General features: G+C 37.8%; 1 protein-coding gene across 8 annotated transcripts in view; it reads right to left on the reverse strand.

Moving 5' to 3' along the window:
• The window catches only part of LOC122573090 (Down syndrome cell adhesion molecule-like protein Dscam2), a 162129-nt gene that overhangs the window by 28551 nt on the left and 110716 nt on the right, over positions 1–22862 (reverse strand). For 7 of the 8 annotated variants that reach the window (XM_043739081.1, XM_043739074.1, XM_043739066.1 and 4 more), the window contains 3 exons: positions 7069–7188; positions 1812–1991; positions 208–355 (listed from right to left, as the gene is read on the reverse strand). In XM_043739081.1, coding sequence (XP_043595016.1) covers positions 208–355; positions 1812–1991; positions 7069–7188 — 448 coding nt within the window. Of the gene's footprint in view, positions 1–207; positions 356–1811; positions 1992–7068; positions 7189–16599; positions 16963–22862 lie in introns of all 8 variants that reach the window. The other variant, XM_043739047.1, reaches the window with a different exon arrangement.

The raw sequence follows: 22862 nt of genomic DNA on the forward strand, positions 1-22862 counted from the left end.
CATTGAGAATGGTATTCTTCGACGATGGACACGCAACATGTTAATCAATTGGCCTGTCTCGACCGACTAGCATTGTAATTAACCTGTGTGTCTCTCTGTCAATCGATGAGATCGATGGGAGATCGAAGTGTCATTCTCATCGATCGTTCATAATGTAATCTGCAGTGTGTACGGGAGGGAATGGGCTTGATTAATTTCGATACAAACCTAACATCGTAGTTGGGGTCGACTCTGCTGTCACGTGCACGCCAACTGAGATCAAGAGGTGCGTCTCCTTCGGCCTCGCAGCGCAATGTCACGCTCTCTCCTCGTCGGACTGATTCCTGCCGCGTTTTCACTGATACTTGAGGGCCCGCTGTTTCGACCATTCCAAATTGTTAGTGTGCTCATTTCTATCTATCGTTTCTTGCTAAGAGGAACGCCAAACGTGCAGAACGATGTACGGAATTATATTTCTTGAACGAAAATTTTACGATGTTTCTAGTAACCGATTAACAAGATTGTCTCTTCAATAGAACATCAAGAAATTATCGTAAATTATTTATATTAGATTTTAAGAAGATTTGTGAATAAACATATAAAAAGCTAGTTATTAGTCGAATAATCAGAATATTAATGAGATTTTTTTAATACGAGTTTAGATCTGGAAAAAGTGTCATGAAAATTACTGGAAACATAAATTTACCACTTATTGAAGATTAAGGACGTCTTCTATTTCGTGCAGAAAGACAAATCGATCTCAGCTAGGTTAATTTCTACCTTTTAATCCATTGTTTAATTCATTCTTCCCAGAAACAGAAGGAGATATAAATAGATCTAAATAAAGAAATTAACTCAAGAAATTTTTAATTCAAATGGCGAGTTCAGGGCAGAAGTTTATATTTCAACGTGAATCAAATTGATTACTAGAAATGTTAGTTTGAATTGGTATAGTGATATCGTAGATAAAGAAGTGAAACATTTCCACGTATATTTATGTTCAATTCACCGAAAAATGTATGGTTAGATGGGACGATAAATTGCAAAATCCATTTTCCTTGAATTGCATAAATTGAGTCCTTATTTGCGTGACTGCGGGCAACATACGGCCTGTGTTTCTCATTGTGTCATCGCATTTCTTTAGTTACTGACTGAAATGAAATAGGATTCAAATTCTAATCAATTTATATATCATAATTTAATATATATGTATATTATATATTTAATATGTTTAATATATATCCCGGTTTCTCCAAATTTTATAAAATTGTAAAATTTATTTAAGCAGGAAAAAAATATTTATGCATATTCATCTTTTATAAACACTGTTCAAGAAATGGAATCTAAATAAAAGTCTCTTTTTGCTAGTAAATATTTTAGTGACTACTTTTAATATTTTATATTTCCCGTGCATTTTTAAATCCCTCCACGAATATACATATGCAAATTCGTAGCCTAAATATTAATCAAATCTTTCAAATTATTTTCTATAATCGCGATGTTAGAAAACAAAGAAGGATTAATTAGCCTGTATAAATTGACTACGGAAAATTGGAAATGAAATATGTATGGCGTTAACACCACATTATTTTCTAATGGATTAATTCACTATATCAACGAATCTAGACGAATGTATGAAGCAATATTAACTACATCAGCCTCGCCAGGCGTTCCCCTCCGTATGGATCGAGGATGGTGATATTGGGCTGGAGCTTGAGAAATTCGGCCACGAAACGAAGAATTTCGGAGCAGCTGGTCGTGGCCGGAATCCCAAGTTCGCAAACTGACACAGTTCCAGTCAGCAGTAACTTGTTGTTGCGTGAATATTTTACCGTGAACTGTTAGTCGAATGAGCTTGCTGAGGCCGGGTCCGATACCGTTGCTCGCCTGGCATAGATAGAAACCGGCATGATCTCTGGATACCCGTGAGATCACCAAGGACCCGTTTCCGGCAACCCCTGCTCCCTCGGTGCCACTGTATCCCAGCTCTCTGTAGTCGCCTGGTGTATCGCCTGAATGTTTCGAGGGAGCAGCCATTACTCGTCTAAACTAACTCGTTATCATAATTTTCTGTCTGTGTTCTGGATAGGGGTCGCAATATAGGGTAGTAATATTCTGGTATCGGGAATCGTAATAAACAGAGACTTTCATTGGAATCAAGAGAAAACCAGGGAAATAGCTATTTATATCTGTGAATTTTGATATTGGAGTTTTTCTTCTTCGCTTAAATTGAATTAAGATTTAGATTAAATTAATATATTATATATAGAGTGTGGTAAGACGAATGGTATAATGGTTATAATGCATGAAAAAGTAAGTCGAAAATTTAAAACGAAATTTCTTGCGATTATTTAAATTAATATTAATAAATGGTACGGAACGTCGTCGTATTCAAAAGCTCGTTTTCGACCTTTGCTTTAATTACAGAAACGTACGATTTTTTATCTTCTATTAATTCTCAGGATCTTTCTTTAGGGTTGTAGGATTATTCTGATGACTTGTTATATCACGATAGCTCGGTTAGGTTAGATTAAGTTAAAATATACGTGAAAATATGGACATAGACAAAATATTGTTTACATAGAAAACGTGGAATAACAGTTTGATCGGTGCTATTTCGACTTTTCTATGAATAGCAAATGTTCATCCGGGTGATTAGTATTGTCTGCACTATAGTTATCTGTAATGGTAATCCCCTGCAGTAACAGACCATTCACCTGCCTCGTTGTAATTTGTAGCTCATGTCAAGTATATCCTGAGTGTTTTAATATACTAGCCGGATTAATTTGCACCAACCCGTTTAATTATCTTCGATCTTTCAATTTTCTATATTATTCCTATCTATATATATCTCTTTTAAATAAACTCTAACTATGGATATTTTAAATCGAAATATATATAGTGACGTAAAGTGAATTTACGTCATCTTATTGAGAGGCACGTTATTTCGAAACAATTTTGCGTAATAATCTCCGAAATAATTTCCGTTTCTATTATATCAAAGTTATCAACTCCGTCAGAAATACAAATTTCTACAAGTTCGGATACATGTTATACAAGAGTAATATTGTTATATTCAAATGCTATTATGCTTTAAAATAATTTAGCTATATTGTTTATGATTTAAACATATGCAAATCAATATATCTAAAATTCAAATTAATATTAAAATCCAAATTAGTTGTGTAAAATAGAAAATTATTTGAAGACGAATTATATTTAAAATTCTCCATATAAAATTAAGTTACTTTGCCTATATTATTCCTAAACTAAAAATGATTTCAAATAGTTATTTCTTATGCTTATTTCAAACAATATTTGACCAAGCCCTTTCAGGAAAATATGCAAAATTAAAATGTTTATTTTCTCATTACTTTGATATCTCTCTAAATATCCACATATTTATACTTTACAACTTTCAACACGCTGATGATTTATCCAAAAAAAATTTTAAAAGACAGAAATTCGTTTCGACATTCGCCGATTCGGCGTAATTCAGGAGGAATCCCAGCTACCTCATGCGATACGCGTTTATGACGTTACAGAATTTTCAGCCGGGCATCAGAATATCCGTCGGAATTCACAGTGTCGTCGCGTATGCCCTACTATCGACAGAGAGGAACGCTACCATTGTGGCGGATCAACGTCATTCGACATTCTTTCCGATACAATAAACATCGGGAAACGGGTAAATGTCCAAAGGAAGTTCGGCGTTGCGTGAAAAGATACAGCGTACGTGAAAATGCGATCGAAAGTACTTCCCGAGCTTTGACTTTTGATATCAAGTAGAGACATCTTGTATAAGTATCGAAGTAGCAAAAAAACACGATATTGAAAACGCATTTGTTGGATTTTCATCATTTATAAACGGAAAATTCTGTCTCTCAGCGGTAAAAACGTATTGTTGAACATAGAAACGTAAAACATAACGCTAAAGCACAGATTGAAAACTTGACTTTATGATGCGGATATACACGTCTACTAAAAAATTTAAAACATGTTAGGATTTAAAAAAAAGTAACTTCCTTTAGCAAATAAATACCTTTTTTATGGAATATTATATTTTTTTATACTATTGAAACTGCAATTAATTAATAGACTGCGGGTTTTTATGTATTTATGAGAAATTTGAAAAAAGAAAAATGACCAAAACGCACATATTATGTTATACATTATACAAAATATATAAAATATTCCAGAAAGAGAGAGAGAGAGAGAGAGATTTTTTTTAGTTGTGCTCATGAAATTTTGAATCTGCCTAAATATCCGCAATTTAATAATTATGAATAAAAATGAATTACTCAGAAAAATGTACGATAAAGCTTGCTTCGTCTAAAAAGCAAAGACAGCTCCAAACGTAAGAAGTGTTCGTATTGCAACGCAACGGGTTGAAAAAGATCAATCCTTTTTTGCACTTTCTTCTAGCCTATCTACGTCCAGAACTCGACTATGTACTGGCGTATTCCAACAATATTAAATCGTTTAATTAATATTCTCCCTCATTGGCTCAGTTTTGAAACGTATTCCTTCCATAATGAGTGATTTAACTTTCAGTAAAAGAGGAATCGTAACAGTACGAAGTAGATGGGCTATGATCGAGGAAAAAGAGGAGAAATTTCATTCCCAAGCGGTGCAATATAATGTTCACGAGCAACGAACTGGTGAAACTAATTGTACCACCGCTTCATCGGACGGAGGGCTTATTTCAGATTGAATGAGACCTCTGGAAACGGCCGATCAGCGAAATTTCTGATGGATATCTTCGTCAACCTCCGCCAGCCTCGGGTTAAATACACTCAGCAGCTGTAGCCTGATGAAAACGATCGATGGAATTCACGTAAAAGTCAGCCAATAATTAAATTGTTTCGGAGGAAGAGGGAAATCGCGCAACGAAATATCTGGAATATCTATTTTTCTGTTCTGTTTTGTTGTACTCTAAGGTCAATGAGTAGTGATTAGTTAATAAGCCTCTCGAGGTAAACAGACGTTTTTAACGACATCAAATAAGTCAATCTATAAATCAATAGCAATGAATCGAAGTTGCAACGGCCCTCGAATCGGTTCCGCCTGATAGAATTTTAAATTTTCTTCCACCTTCGTCAGGACGCCATCTTCTCGTATCTACATTTTCTTCGTCGTCTACGAAGCCCTACGTTTACATTTTCCTGGAATATTCTACATTATAATGTGGTACGAAATTGTATTACTAATTTGCTTTTGTTAAACTACTTTCTTCGAATGTGCTAGGTCACTGATTCTCAACTTTTTCATACAGTCGTATTAACAAAATTAAAATTCAGAAGGTGTAATACCATCAAGGAAGCTATATGCAAATTCGAATTCAAGATTAGAATTGGAAAATATATTGTAGAAATTATCCATGTACGTACCATAAGCCCTTCTTAGTGTAGTACTGACAAAAGATTACTATATTCTTAGAATTATTCTTATGCTATCTTAGAATTCCCATTATTTTTCTTTTCGCCCAATCATTGCTATGGTATAAAAGCTTACTTTGTTTTCGACGCGACTGCCTGTCTGTCGGTTTGTTGCTGTCAATAGAAAATTTATAACGTGACAAGTCGATATCCTGTCAATTAAGTGAAATGATTTAGGAGAAACTATTATATTGGGAATAAATAAGGCCATTTTCCTCTATGCACGAAATCTCCCGGAATAAAAATCGTCAACGTCAACATCTCATAGGCACGTATATACGTATTAAGTTCGACGAAGCCGAGATTCCCGTAGAAGGAAACGAGCCGTCAAAAGGCAAGCATCAAATTCCACGTATTAAGTGCCATCAAGGTGTTACAGCAGCTTGTCCGCATGCTCAAAGGCATCTTCCACAGTAGAATACGCCGCTATAAGACAGCCAGCGAGAGTAACAAGTAACGTGAGAGGAAAATGTGAGGATGTACAAGCTCTAATCAGAAAATGACACTTTGCGAATTAAGAATCTCTCTTTTACTCTTTGAAATAAATATCCATCTTCCCTCGTTACACTGTTTCCATATATAGACAATGACAAATATTTAGACAATAATTATCTTTTGATACTAAAGACTTTCTTCCGTTTTTGTTATGAGCTACAGATAATACGAAATTTCAACTTTTCATAGGAAATAAGCATTAATAACTGTGTTATATGTATATGACGATGTTCAAAATACTAAATTTATCGTATTATATTTGAGAAAGATAACGTTGCTAACATAATATCTACCTCGAACACATCCAAACATATTATTGTACAGTTTGGATAATTGCCATTAAGGAGAAAAGATTAGGAGAAATCCTAGGTGATTTTTTACAGCGAGTAATTGAGTTTTAAGTGATAAGGGTATACGGATGGCCCGACTGCTTGAGATTAAAGTGTGAAAAAAAAGTGCACGGCTACCCAAGGTTTGGAGCTGACGTGACTAAATGTGTTCTAAGAATATCGCTATGGTTCTTCTGAAGTGAGCGAAAGAAGTTGTAAAATAAAAAGAAGAAAATGCTTTGATGTTAGAATATATGTATGTATTACGCGAGAGAGACGGTTTTTAAATGGGTAGCCTTTCAGTTGTACCTCGTTGTGTCGCGTTGCATTGCATTATATTTTTATTTTTCCCGGTATAATTAATTGTTTTATTTTAGTATCGAAATCTTTTATTTCTCCACACTCCCAGCAAATAAAATTTCTGTAAAAATAATTCTTACAAAAATAATAAAAAAAATTACAAGAACAATATTCACACGAAACTGTAACTACATACGAAATACCACTTCTCAGAAATATCTAAACTAAGAATAAATGAAAGACAGAGTACCCGTCTCAAACGTACTCTCTGAGAGTTAAAAATAGTTCCTAATACGTTATAAAAGAAGGATAGGGTAAATTCGAAAGAAAAAGCAGAGGAAGGAGCAAAGACAGATAAAGGTACGAAAACAACTCGGTAAGGTGACTGATCGCATCATCGTTCGAGATCGAAGCCGAACGTATGTCACGCTCGGTGGTTTTCAGTAAGACAGAGGACAGTTTTTCGGAACGTGAGCTCCCTCCGGCCACAGTGGGTTGGTAAGTTTCAAGTCTGAGTCGTGACTTACCGATCGATTGCTTCCAAGTCACCGTCGGAATGGGGAATCCTTCAGCCTGACAGGCAATGGAGACGCCGTGACCTACAACGGCGTTCTGGTCGATAGGTTCCACCGTCCATCGCGGCGGCACTAAAAATACGATCCAATTGGCTTAAAATCTTCCGGATCGCCGGTTCCTGGCGGACCAGCGTTTCGTCGTCGCCCGATCTCTCGGCAGATCCTCGTCGATCGACGCTTCGTCCTGTTCATTTCAAATCACCGTGTCAATTACACTGTCGCGTGACCTTTGTCCACGTACCCTTTATCCCCTTATCTCAATTCGTGACAACTTTTCGTCGACAATGCTTCTTATCGACGAACCAAATAGCTGTTGGACTTTACCTGGCACGTGGCTGATATACACAATTCGTTTGGAAGACTTAGGAACCGGGACAGAACCATTTAGACAAGAAATTTTCGCATCGTTTCGTCTTTCGCTGTTTTTCTTTTATCTTATTATCCGATGCTATAAGAACAAAAGTTGAAATTTTGTTATGGTTTTACGCGTATGGTTTAATCTTATTATGGATTATCTATAATTCAATGATATCTATCGTGGATTAATATCGAATTTCACATAAAAACGACTGCTATTCTATCACACTTGATATGTCTATGCAGTTCTGCCTCTCGCACAATTCCATTTTTCCCGTTTCAAATTGAGAAATCGGATTACTCGGTATAAAATACGTGCCATAGAGATTAATCAGCGCATCCTCTGTTAGCTAAACGCGAAGAATAATACTTTGTTTGACTAATTAGCCATTGTTCTCTGGGAACACTGGTTATTTCTATAGAATGATCGAACGATGGTTTTTTCGTCGACGAGGATCACCGGTCCCAGGCGTTTCTCTCTATCTACTACATTTGTCTTTGCTGTCGCGTGTTGTTGTTTTGTACTCGCGTATATACTCGTGTGTCGTGAAACGCATGCATTTCCAACGGGTTTCGATGTTACTGCATACTTACGGATCGCTAAAAGTGTGAACAACAACGTGTAGCAACAAAACCGGTGGTGTCCGTGTTTAGACTACTTGAATTGACGATGTCGTATTTAGAGGGGTAAAATGTTTACTCATTCGTTGTCTCAATCAGAGGAAACTAATTTACCAGGAAGAATTTCGAGCAGTGATTAAAAAACAAAAGAGATAAAACGAGAATGAGAGAACAGAATTATGGGACGAAATTGAAAATTAAAAGAAAAATGTTCGTGCATTTGTTGTTAACCTGTGTTAATAAATTGTAACTGAAAACGTGCTCGTTTCGGAGAAACTTATCTGTAAAAGAAAAATTGAAAAATGTGTTCGAATAAAGGGAGAGTGAAATAAAAAGAGCTATAAAGTGTTTTAAAGAATGAAACAGAGAACTCATTGTTCCATGGTACGTACTACACGGGAAAAGAGCATTCGCTGGAATAATTATATAAGAAAAAGTATACCGTAATTGGAAGGGTAAGTGTTCCATGCAAGAATCATTTTATTCGAAAAATATAAAAACACGGCAAGCATCATTCCAAGTAAAAAAGATGTGAATATATAATGTAATAATAAAAGGTTGTTAAAAAACAACGTACGAACAACGCAAACGGTACCTATTTCAAAAGAACGTTACTTGTAATCAGTATATACGAAGAAAAAGACACGCAGAAAACTTTCGAGGCACACATTAAATAATGTAAACGTTACTCTCAACATTCTTTCCATCGTCATTCCAAGTTGCTCGTATGTATATAGAGATAAAATATAAAGGTAGGCGAAAAATATCGTACGAGAAAACGCACTGAACCAGTAAACGTTAACTACGCGAACGCATGCTTTTACATCTGTCACAGACATTTTGTTGCATTACACGAGCACAATATAAGTAATATCTCTCGGTACACGAAACCGCTACAAAAAACAAAAAAAGAAGAAAAGAAAAAGAAAGTAAAACAAAATACAAAGGAACAACGACAGTAAAGAAAATAAAATGATACTCTAACTAATGAAAACGCGTGTAACGAGGACAAAAAGGTATGACAGTAAAACAATGAAGAAAAAGAAAAAGAACTAATGATTCGTTCGCAATTAAAAAACGGTCGAAGAACGAAAAGTATACTAATTCTAATTAGAAATCAGCACGCTCAACTTTCGAGATCTACAAATCGAACTCTTTGCAAATGCTGATGATTCGTGAGGATGTACAAATAGTAACGATGAAACAACGAGAAAAGAAAGTAATAACAACAATCAAGGAACCTTCGTTCTCATTTACTTTTTCAGCATCTTTCGTTCTTCTTTTTTCTCGTATTTTTTCACTTCGTCCTCTTTCTTTTTTTTTCATCTCGTTTTCATTTTTTCCTTACCGACTCGTCGTCGACGGATTAACTTGGCGTTGCTTTAATCGTCGCTCGGGTGGAACGTGCTCTTCCGGAAAAATTACACGAACGAAAGAAATTCGTGTCGTCGAATACGTTCCCGTTACGGTTAACCGGCTCGTCAATTAGCATGCATTAAAAATGAAGGAGAGATAGAGAGATAGAAAAATAAAGAAGGCAAATCGCACGACGTAAACCTGCATCCCTAGAAATATATTCGTTCTCTTTTTTTTTTTATATTTTGTGCTGCGTGAGAAAAAACTCTTGGACTTCCTGCCTTGTGTGCTATCGCCTATCGTGTCGTATATATTATATATATATTTTTTTTCTGTCTTCTTCTAAAAAACACTTTCTTTACGCGCAAGTGCTGTCGCTTCGAAGAGGATTGGAGTACCGGTGTTGCGTCAGCATTACGTGGCCTCGAAACTTTATATAAAATCGAGCCGTTTTTGCGGACGAAGGGAAATGCCTCGATAAGGACACGCTTCCGGCCGGTCACTTCGGCTCCGACTTCGACTCCATATGAAATCACTATGTAGCCAACAGCTATGCGCCCCTCCTGGTATTTCAAGGAAATAGTCTTCCACAAACCCAGTAACCCCGATTTCAGATACCTGGTATCGAGACTTCTGGAGATACGGATAACTAGAATAGCTGAAATCACTCGATTCGCCAGAAGCATATCTTATACCATTGGATTGCTTCAACCCCTCGACAATGGTCTTGCACGAGCATTTTACGATGTTTTAAGCATAATAGTACTATGCTAATTATTCCAAGTTGAAACTTTGTTTCGTTAAGTGATCATACCTATTCTTGCCAGTTCTTGGAATTGATTTTGTGGAGTATGTGGATGGCGCTAGATAAGCTAATGAATAAAAATATTAGCACAGATCAAATTTTTCTATAATATGTCGCGAAAAGCTACGGTATTGACTTTGTTCACCGTTTCTATGACACGTAGTTTTATGCAGTTGTACAATTTAAATAACTGCTCGGAAGTTTCAATTCATTGTGAAAGTTATTAAAAAGAAAAGTTCTACATAGATATCTTAAGAAAGGGAATCGATGCAATAACTGTTTTTAGTTTCTGACAGATTCTTCTATTTTACAAACAAGATTACGTAAAGCACCACTGTAACATCTGAAGAAACCATCAAAGAATATTTCTAAACCAGTGGAATAGCACTTTCGCGAGCGTCGGAGATATCGTCGAGCAAGCAATTTGCTTCCCACATTTCCAATAGAAAAATTGGAAATACGCCAACGACAAAAGACGAAGATTGCTCGTTGAGTAAACAGAAAATTCTCGGCAACAGCCGTGTCGCGTACGATCGTAAACCTGTTGCAGAAAACTGAATGCAAGAGGAAGAGGATGTTGCAGCCTGATGAACGCCTAGCGGACCTAGAAGCGCATTTACTTCGGTTCCGCGGCGCGCGAGGTAAACGTTACCAGAATCTCGACCGTGCTATTTTCCGGGGACGCGAATCCGCGTATAACCCCGGGGAAATTCGTTTCGTATTCCGGTCGTGTATTGTTAGGCGAAACGAGAAACTTTGAATCGAAATCGCTCGACGAGACTACGGGGAAAGCTCGACACTTAATTACTTGTGGATGCGTGTGTGGCGAGATTCTATAGCATAGTACGAATGGATTGAGCAAAATTTATCGAATGACTAAGATTATCACACAATTATCGCGCAAGATATATAGTTTTTAGTCGTTGTCCACTGACAAGTACGTATGGAAATGTACAAACGGAACAATGAATAAATAAATTGAAAAAGTAAATAATCGTAATTATTGTAAAACACGTATTTTTAAAGCATATAATGATAGCATATAATTATAGTGTCAATTAAGGTTGGTCGGTTGAAATGAATTTTATTTAATAATTCGTTATTTCTTCTTGGATTAGACGAAATCTAATATGGAAATCTTTGATACGACTTCCCCAATCTTCTTCTTAATGTAAGTCCATTAATTTACTAGTTTCAGTAAGCTTATAAAATGGATAACTTAACAGCATGAAAATCGTAAGTAGGTTGAGGAACGTAATTAATGGCGTAAAATGTTAAAATAATCGCAGTGATTATAAATCGCGTGTTTATAGAGTATACAATAAATTGAGAGTACAGTGTTAATTAATTAATTTTGTTTGCTTGAAATGAATTTGAACGAAATAAAATTTATCAGAAAATGATTAACATGGAAATGTATTTCTTCGCTTTCCAATACGGATTTATTAACTGATTCTATTTGTTAAACTTATAAGGGAAATAACAATATAAAAATCTAGAGAGTTATAATTCTCTGGTTGGAACATATTTCTAACAATATAAAAATGTAGGAAAATAACACAAGACGTAAACAACTAAAATAAATAGAATAAGAGAAGTTACGATAAATCCATTAATATATACTATCAGTGAAATACACGTTTTCTCCATAAAACAGAGAAGATGTCGATGAAGTATAGAGTTCGAAGAACGTAGAACTCGTACAACGTGGAACTCTCAACATTTCGTTAAGACATTCTACCCCGAAAGAGTAAGACCAAAATTGATTAACTGGCAAAGAACCTTGAAATTGGCGGTCGACAATCACGGAAATAGACGGAATAGAATTTACCAGGGAATATAATTTATCGTGCGTTTTAGTATAATTCAGTTGAAGCAACTTACCGAAGACCTGGAAGTCGGGCAACAAGGTTCGCAACTTTAAATTACTCGCGGATCCTTGGCTTCTCGCGTCCCCCTCAGGGATGAAGGAAGGATCGTTTATACATCCTGCAGGATACGCTCTCAACTGGAATCGCTTTCGACTGACGAGCGAGTGCACGTCGTTTTATACGCATTAGGACACATGTATCCGATAACAAAGCTAACGCGAGTGTTTATCTATACACGTCGTCGTTTCCATTTCAGTCGTTTCTCCATCGACTGACCAGATGTTAATCGTATCTGGATTGTATAATCCAACAATTTCAAAATGTCATGAAGCCGGATGCGTTACCATTAGTGAATATTTCGATACTTCTAAATCACAGAACCTGGTTTATATGAATTTTCTTTTAGGACCAAATCGGTTCATACAACTAAACTCATATAATTGTAGTAGATAGAAGTTCGTAAATTTTGTGTTCAATATGTGACAAATCAGTGTGTTCATGTTCAAGTGAGTTAATAAAATTTCGTTTCTATGAATCCATTATTTGCAAACATACACTAGGTGACGAAAGTATTATAACTCTTATATGAACATACTCCACTGTAACGAAATACGATTATCATGACTACATTGGCAAAATTTGAAACGAATTTGAGAATGTAGAAAATCAGTATCCAGCATGAATAATGGTCTTAAACGTACATAAAATCTATTGTCTTAAGCATCGACTAAAATTTGTTATAGTTTTGTAAGCCAAAATATATAGAATATACTTTAATCAAATTTCGATTTCTGATTTTATTTCAAGCAAACATATATAGTTAGTATGTAGAATTAGAAAAGAAGATATATCTTATCACGAATTTCTGCTAAATATTTATACGTTAAGTTAAACCGATAGTAATAGTAGAGAAACGTTCTTCAATCATACTTGTGGATTAAATTGCATCTGGTGTGTTCAGGTACTTACGGACGATAGTATTTGCTGTATACGATAACCATACGTTGCACAAAAGGTAGCGCTATAATATCCCAGGGAACAAACGCGGAAGGTCAGGTGTTTCTTATCGTCCTTGGTCGAAATCCTCCTCAGCAGATTGTTCGTCGTGGCGACCATTGTTGCTCTTATCATTTCCAAGATTTCGCTGATCGACGAAAATCAAGCACTCTATTTTCCGCACTATTGCCTCTTGTTTCCAGTAACCGGGATTCCATGAGTCCCTTAAATTCACCTGACGTGAAAATTCCCATTGGTGAACCAGTTTCGCGAGTTTCATCGACTCGTTATTGCATCTTGGTCGATTTCACCTAAGTCACGAATCCTTTCACTGTGAAATCCCTGTTCTTATGACTCCTAAATCGACGATAGATCGACTCTACGCGGATCGTTCTCGAGGGTATGTGGTGCGCAAGTAGATTCTAGTGTTTGGGTGTCTTAATCGATTATACGTATGTGAACTAACTCGGAGTGCTGGAGAGACTTTATCATCCATCGACTTCGTTATTAAATTTCATAGTAAATTTCAAAGTTTGAGATGATCTCTAGTTTATGAAAGAAAACGAAACAGAATGTAATGCTATAAAACTGATTTCACTATACGACGTTTGTATTTTATTTTTGCAAATAAAGAATTGTTAATGCTCTTTTATTTAAGTCATATACTTTTAAATATAACATTCATAAAAATTTTAAATATACACTACTAATTAAAATCTATTATTTAAATCTGAAATACATTACTAATAATTGAAATCTATTCTTTAAATCTGAAATACGTTCCAACACCCATTCATTCTTTTAAAAAATTCAACTTTCCAGCAATAATGTGCCATTAAATTTCCCGTACTGCACCGTGTAATTTACGACTCCTTGTTTTATAAAACATTCAGTCACAATGACAGCAGTTCTTAGTGACACCACAATGAATCTGCCAATAACATAGCGCACTAAGAATTCTTAAAGACTTTTCCAATTTAATGTAGAGCAATTTCCATTTCCTCGATAAGTGGAATCAGTGTAAATTCTAAAAAACGAATAACATTTTTCAGAAAATCATTGTGAATCAAAACACTGCGCCATAGTTCCAGTTGTCCAAAAATTTATTTCACAACCAATGAGATACGTGTCAAAGGCATTGTCCCCGCGATATGTTGCCTTCTGTAGGGTACGCACGAACGACAGAGTCCGTGAAAATAGTTCGTTAACGGGACAAAACAGTGAGGATGTTATTCCAGGGCGAGAAAGAGAGGCGTGTGTACGCTGTGCGTTGAAAAACGATATCGAAATCACGAGGGACTCGCGTACGTATCACGGTCGCATCGATTTGCTGGCTATAACACGGCTAACTCGAATTTACGAGCAGTTTTTACGTGCGTTTCGCCCGCCAACACCGGCCAGCTCTTAGTGAATATGAATGACGCGGAAGAACATTACACAGCGCGACAACGCGTGTCACTCTTTTAATACTCTTGGCACTCGTGTGTCCCTTGAAATATCAAAATCATGATATGTAAACCACCTTTGTTTTTTTCCAACTTATTACCTTCCCTTTTTTCATCTCCTCGTGCACTTGCAATTCGTTTTAAAAGTAGAAGAAACGCAATGGAAACGTAACGAGTAGACTGTGGACTTTTATACATTTATGGGAAAGACCCATTAATGATTGCGCAGTGAAATAACGCGTGGTAGTTTCAGTTGTAATACAAATGTATTAATTTCAAGCGAGTTTCTATACACGATTTCAAAAAATAGTTTAGTATAATGACATAAAATATTTCAAATTTTCTTCAACTTGGTAAAATTCTAAAACCTAAATGGAAGAAGAAATAACGACGAAAACAATATAAAATAAATTCTTCAAATCCCTTTTCATAATTACAATGTAAATTCAATGGGATTCAATAATGCGAGTATGCGAGACAAATCTCTACTTAGGTCCCGTTCTTTAATTTTATTCTATAAAAGTACAAATTTGCATGAATGTCCGCAGTCTACTAACGAGTTTTATCGTCTCTGGAAGAATTCATTTTAACTAACGAAGATTAAGATCGCATCGTCCTTCCGTTTTCCCCTTCGCTGCATATTGTTGTACTATTATTCACCGGAAAGTTCCTTTCGTGTAACGATACCGCGCGTACAGGTCCTGTAATTTAATCGACTCCGCGTGCGAGGAAGTTCACAGCTGTCGTAAACGGAAGAACGGCGCAGCTTTGTTGTCGTAGCTTGGGAACAAGCCGAGAACCGGCTCCATTCATACAAAGGTAGAAAGTGATTTAGATCTCGATCGCGGCGAAGGAATGGGTGTCGGCGACTTTCGAAATCGTCGAACGGCTGCCGAGAACTTCTTGAAAAGTCGCATTACCGCGCTACCCCTCTGAAACTCGAAACTAATTTGCCTGGGTCGTATCCTCGCGAGAGCGCCCGGTTCGACTGGCAGTAAACTTTCGCCCCAGGAAGACTAGGCTTGTAATGTCGTTCAGAGGTGGAATAGCGGGGAGAGGATGGCTCGAAGATGGAAACGAGGAAACATCGTTGGGGAAAACGGCGACGGAAGAAACGTGCTCGCGTTAAAAAAACGCGCCCGGAACGAGCCAAACGACTACTTGGTACACGCACCGAGCACAACCCTGCGAAGAACAGCTATGGAAAAGGCGGTTGGTACCCGGACAAATGTAATTGCGAGGCAACCATCGGTGTCCTTGAAGGAACAGAAGCCATCTGCCTGGCGGATCTCTCTCGCTATTTTCTTTTAAGGCAATATTCCGGCAGTTAGGAGCGGAATGTTATCCGCCTTAAATAGACCTCCCGTCGTCTTCTTACTGGGCTTATAGGCGCTGGAAAAAAGAATCCTCGGCAACGTAATACCATATCCAGCCTTGATATTCTACCTTCGTGCGAATTTAAGAAAATAAGAGTACTAACGCTATAGTCAGTGTACAAATATCTGGCATAGAATGGCCATCTCTCGATATTGCATAGATAATTCAAATAGATCGAACTTCGAAATGTATCCTCTGACGAAGACAGATGCGCCTTTTCTCACGTTCGTCCCTATAACAATATATCTTCTCGACTGTGATACACCGGACAGTTTTCCATAAATTTTCAGAACCGAAATTTTTTGAAGAAGTAGAGATCTCCGATTTAATCTATACACGCAGAACATCCTATCGGTGATAGGATGGAAGGATCATGAAAAATCCAAGAAGATAGGAGCTCGAGGAAGCGTGATCGAGGGTAACGAAAACACGACGTTCGAATCGACTCTGTCGAAACAAACCGTACTCCAATCCTTCGATATGGCTGTTCGATTTTCTGTGCCGTAAAATGTATATACACGCGTGTATATATACAATATATATTTGTAGAAAGACAGTCAGAGACAAGTATATCTGGCTGGCACACGGTTTATGTACACAGGTTCTTACAGCTACCATATGTCGATTTTTGTTCTTGCTCGTTTGAGACACCAACCAGCAACGGAGAGGCTGGTCGAGTATTCGGCCAGGCCAGCGACGTTGCTGATCTGGCACGTGTAGTTCCCGCTGTGCTTAGCGCTGACGTTATTTATCGTCAGGATGCTGGAAAACGGCGGATAGTCGCTTATCTGTATGTTGTTGCCCGTCTCGACGACGGCCGCGTTGGATCCGCCCGACGACGACGACGCCGAGGACGACACCGACGCACCGTCACCCGGCCTGACCTGTATCGGTTTGTCGTCCATCAACCACGTGATGTTGAACGGCTGGTCACCCTGGCTCGTGGTACACATTAGCTGTGTCCTCATCCCCTCCGTCACACCGTTCTCGAAATAAAACGGCGAGATCCGCGGTGGAACTATAAACGTGACGTGTGATAATAGTATGTACCTGCATGCGGGCACAAACCGTTCTCCTATACGCGTATCTCGACCAGAGATTACGCTCTCGTCTTCGTTTCCTATTTTTTCTTTTTTTTTTTCTTTTCTTTTGCGGAAAGGTTAGTTAAGGGAACTGGAAGATGAGAGGATGTTTCGGATAATAAAACAAGCGCGCCAGAGGAACAACATACGAGTACCATCAAGATCCATTTACACACAAACCTGCCATATCCGTTTTGTGTCTAAATATTGGCCCAGTGTTTATGCGTCGATATTTATGTACTATCCAGGATCATCCAAGATGTATCCGAGATAAATATTCGACTATGCAAAATACAACTTTCTTATCAATTAATCTTCGTTTTTGTATAACATCATGTACGAACGAAATACGTTCAGGCACAATTTTACAAGTTCGTGCTATGGCTGTTGCGTGGTCAGACTGAGAGACAAGGAAAATATCCGAGACTATCAAGCGTAACCGGAGGCCATTCGAACAACTGATAATAACGAACATAGAATGAATGACGTATAAATAGATACATGTGAAACGTGGATATGGCACGGTTTTGTATGAACGGACCTTTAGACGACGAGACTTCTATATATTTGAGCTTCGGTTGCGAATACAGTGAAATGAAACGAAGTAAAGCGAGTCTAGTAAGGCTTGGTTATAGGTATGTTGAAAGAGTGTCGAATTACCTAGGAGAGAATGAAATGGCGAGCCGGATAATTACATCGAAAATCGTGAAACTCCGCGGGACTTCAGAGGCGGCCCGTTGAAACGGAATTAATAGCGCCGGCGCTACGCGTCTAAAACAACGGGGAGTTAATAAATCTTCTTCCCGAACGTCTGAAATTAACATTAAAATACAACTGGCGGATACAAACTGCTCGGAGTTTAATCCGTTCCCGGTGAGCGGACGGACCGTAATTAATGTTCCTCTCGGTGGCAACGACAATCCAAAAACGATTGGTAAAAAGAACCGGTGCCTGCGCAACTCTCTGTAATATCACCGTTATATTCCGCTGGCTCCGTTCCGTATAGTACTCTATTCGCCCGCAATTTCCAGTATCTCGCTTCGTTTTCCTTTTTTCCTTTTTTTTTTTTTTTTCCTATTCCGGTGATCGAAGTCTCATCGTGAAATTGGCGCAGGAGGTCACGAAGTACGAAATTTCGCGATCACATTATTTGATCAAATCCGCACTGATCCTCCGCTAGAAGCGGTTGATACCGTGCGGCTACTCTATTTCGTTGTCTGACCAAACACGAACCTATACTACTTCGCCACAGACGAATTTCAAGTAGGTCGAGTTTGTACAAGAACTGGCCGTTTGATAACCGCGATAACTTGGAGTTTCTGCTACGTGTTTCCTGCTACGTGACCTCCGAAACGTGGACGCTGGACAGGTGCAACGGTAACCCCGGCCGAGTCCGTGAAAAATGGTGGCTCGGTCATAAATATTCGGCCAGAACCACACACACGTACCTCGTGGCTCGGAAAATGAACATTTATGAGCCGGAGTAACTGCTAATGTCGACCAATATGTCTTTATGAGACTTTCGGCGAAACTAAGTTGAAACCAGAGGTGACTGCACGATCCTTATACCGGTGGTCTGTTTTAATGAACATTTTCATCGGGGTTTCGTTGAACCTTTGGTCTCCTCGTTGTTCGCTTTACTGGCGCGTCTTTCGCATAGATTTCATAAATTGATTCAAGAGGCGTTAAGTCGAAATAATTCGTCGTGATCGTTTGGCTTTCTTTTCTCATTCGAGTTGATTAACGATGAGTTTACTTACCAGGACTTATAGAACGTCGAGCAGTCAATTATCGAAACGAGCGTGAAAACTAAGTAGGATGAAAAGACACGAGAGATCTTGTATATATAGTTGCCTATAAAAGTCTCCGTATATTTTAGAGAAAGGCCATTTCTATCAAAATAAAATAGCATAAAACTTGTCCAGTCTATGATTTAATTAATTAATGATCTGTCATTAATTTATTTTAAATTTAAATTGAATAAAACGATTTACATATCACACTTGATTTATAATATTCATATTTTATCTATTTAAAAATATTCTTCTCATAAGATGTACAAAGACTTTTGTCAGTGACTGTATCTAATGAAGGATTTCAACTACTTGAATTTCACCGAATTAACAGCATATCGAATGAGTAATAATATGCCGGATCAGTCTCATGCAAGATAAGGTTTCCCGAATTCCTAACTTACGGATCTCTCGTATCGATTTCGCCCAAATACGATTTACCACTACGGTCTCAATATAACTTGAATGATAATAATGATGATAATGATGATAGTACACAAATCATAGAGAATATCTCGAGCGAAAACATAGCATAGTCTTCATAAAAAGATACTGTTCTACTGGATAGTGATAGTGATATAATATAATGTAACTCGGTCAGAATCGGTCAAATACGTGACTGATACACGATAATACAACACAAATATCGAGAGAGCAACAAAGGTGGACGGTTCATTCGAAAACGGGACAAAAGAGCACGACTCCTACTATATGCGAATTGTGTTTTCGAAGTGTCGTTATACAACGATCCAACGTAAAAGAATACCATAGAAATTATGTATTATATAATGTATATACATTAATGCTCGTTCAAATTTCAATAGATCGAGAACCACGTTATAATTTTCGCGGGGTTAACCATTTTCTAAAAATCCATTAATAAGGAAAAAGGAACAATTTAGCCAAAAACAAACGAGAAAGACACGATCAAACTATAAATCAAAATTCGTGATATAATTGAAGTTATAGAGATTCTACAGTTCAATATACGAAGAAAATCGAGAATAACAAAATTCTGTTAGACGTTACATTTTCGAGAAAATTGACTTTACCGAAACTTGTCAAGTATATCCGAATTTGCTTAATTCTCAAATGAATAGGAGTATAAGTTGCAAGTGTAGAATAGAACTTTCTGATATAATACTTCGTTTTGCACAAATAGAGATTAAATATATTTAATGAAGAACCGATCTGGTACATCAATCCTCTACTCAATTCATTCGATTCGTTCGACTTTCCAAGAAACGACATTCTTTAGATGAAGCAATTTTATTCTATGCTTTCACTATATTTTCAAGCTTATCATTATACGTAGAATAACTACATCCCAATTTCCCAATTACGTCTAATCGGAAATAATTAGCTCCTGAAAAATTTCTGCTCCAATGTAAGCTTGTTATTCCTGACTTTCGTCTAATTTTGAACCCGAATCTGTCTCAATCGTGCATCTGCCTGATTCCTGAATCTTCTTGACATCATCTGTATCAGAATATAACTGTATTTCTGGCCTCTTCTTGGTATATCCATAGACTACTTCTAAATTTAAATTACACTGAATTCGACCAAATTTGGAACTCGAATTACACTAATAATAAAAAACGATACGGCTGGATCGTTTGAATTTAGGAGAAATCAATTGTAATCGAAACGAGCATTACTGTATATATGAAACGCAATATACTCAATCAACTCCTGAATATGTTAATTCTGAACGATGCAATATAAACACGCATATATTGCGCGCAAAGATTAAAACTCAGCACGGTATGGTAACTTTTACGTAGAAGCGGTCTCACGCTGTGACATCGAGCCCGATCCCGTGGCCGCCGAGCGCAAAATTAAACGAAAAATCCTAATCTGACGCCGGATTCTCGTTTAATTTCGCGGTAGCGAATTCGAAACCGGTCTGAACACGAGTTTCTGCGCGAGCATATCCCGGAGAGAAGACAGGAGAAACAGACAGACAGAGAGTTACAGAAACGGAGAAATAGTGGGAGGAGAAAGTGTGTGTGTGTGTGTGTGTGTGTATAGTGGTGTATGCGTATACGTATGTATCCATGTATGCGTGCGTATAGTCGTGTACATAAGAGTTTGGAGCAACGAGTGGAAACTCGCCTCCGAAGCAGATTTTCAACGAGCGCTTCGATGTCACAGATCACAATTGTACGATCTACGAGGCATACACCTTCAAATCGACTGATTCAGCCCGATTATTACACACTATAGAGGAGAGAAAACAAAACGTTCGTGAACGAACATTACGTGAAACACTGGCAAGATCTGTTAACTGTACATATACAATATAGATATACATACGTATAAATATACATATATATATATGTACGTATTAAGAGTATCCGAGGGAAAAATATATATTTACATATATACATCCGAAAAAAGCGTGCAATTGGGCGTGCAAAAGAGAAACAGCGTGCAAAGAGAGTCAGTAGTCACAGAGAGTGTAAAAAGACAGAGATAGATATTATACAAGAAGGATTCAAAATCGTGGGAAGTATATGAGATTGAAAATTCGCGGCACGTTCTACCAGGGACACGGGCGGTTCCACTCCGTAGACCGGCAACGACGGCCAACGAATCATCTCACCGTCTCGATTTTCACCCAGCGTCGCTACTTCTAATCTAAATTGAAATCTAATAATCCGCGACGAGACGAAGCGCGGCACGTTTCGCCACGCTCCATATCCTCCTCGCGATATTCCTTCCTAGGAATCTTTTCTCGAGCTAACCGTCACGAAAAGAGTAATAGAAAAGGGGAAGAAAAAAAAGCGAGAAGAAAAAAGAAAGGAAAGGAGAGAAACGGAAGAGAAATAGGACCGTCATGGACCGATAGGCGAAAGATCGTGGCAAAGCAAAAGTGGAGAACGCGAATGTTCGCCAGTTGTCACAGGTCGAACGTGCCGTTGAGCGTGCACTTTGGACTAGCATCATAGCAGAAACAGGTCGCGTCGAATGACATCGGATAGCCTCTCTGTTGTAATTTTCCGGCTCCGAGATCATCCTCGACGATCGTCAGTGTACGTGGTGCTTAAGAAACTGGACTCGCGAACGACGACAGAGGTGAATCTTAGAGAAAACCAACCAAAGATAACGATTATGATCTTCTTTTTAAAATCAAAACATAAGCGGATACGTGTAAGGTCGATACACAAATTGATCGACGTCGATTGATTATCAAAAAGTATTTATTCTAAGGATCGATCGATTTTTCCAAGAGGCTCGAGCTCCAAGAGACGCGACAACCGATCGAAAATTCTTTTTTCCCAGGACGCAACAGAAAATTGATCACACCGCGATGCCGTAGTCTCGAGAGCTCGCTGATTGATCGATCATACCCGACCCGCCGGCTAGAACGACCGCGTTGCGCTGTTTCCTTACCAACCGATCAATCAGTTACTTTTCCAGCGCCAGCACATAATCCGCAGACCTGGAAAATTGCCAGTCTGTCTTTATTATGTTCCGTGAATCGCGTGCCGCGATCCCACAACGGCTCTGTTGCTCTGAATCGATCCACGAAATCCGTATCGTTGCACGTCACTTTCGGGATATTCCTCTTTCACGAAAACGATCAGCATATCGGCTAGTCACTATGAATAGTCGCTAGAACTATGCATATCCAAATTGAAGCTTAGACTTTCTCCAAGCTTTAGATTATTGCTATAATTTTATTGTAAGATTTTATTAAAACGATCGTTTCCCAAATAAGATTATGCTTATAGTAGATACGTGTTCTGAGGAATTGCCATTTTAACGGATGTGTTGGTACAATCAGATACAGTAAAATTCCGTCATAGAAACTCGTCAAATTATAAACATGATTGGAGTTCACATAATATGAGTCTGCTGAGTCATCCCTCTACCTATGTTCTCTCGTTCGTATAATAGGGATTCGCGTCTAAATAATTGGATTCAGTCAACAGAAGTTCAGTTAATCGAACTCTGACTAAGAGTTGATTCAAACGAATGAGTTCATATAATCAGAATTCTATTGTATGTAAATTCTTATAAAAGCATGCATTTCAATC

Source organism: Bombus pyrosoma, linkage group LG2 (genome assembly GCF_014825855.1).
Source record: "Bombus pyrosoma isolate SC7728 linkage group LG2, ASM1482585v1, whole genome shotgun sequence".
Lineage (NCBI taxonomy): Eukaryota > Metazoa > Arthropoda > Insecta > Hymenoptera > Apidae > Bombus > Bombus pyrosoma.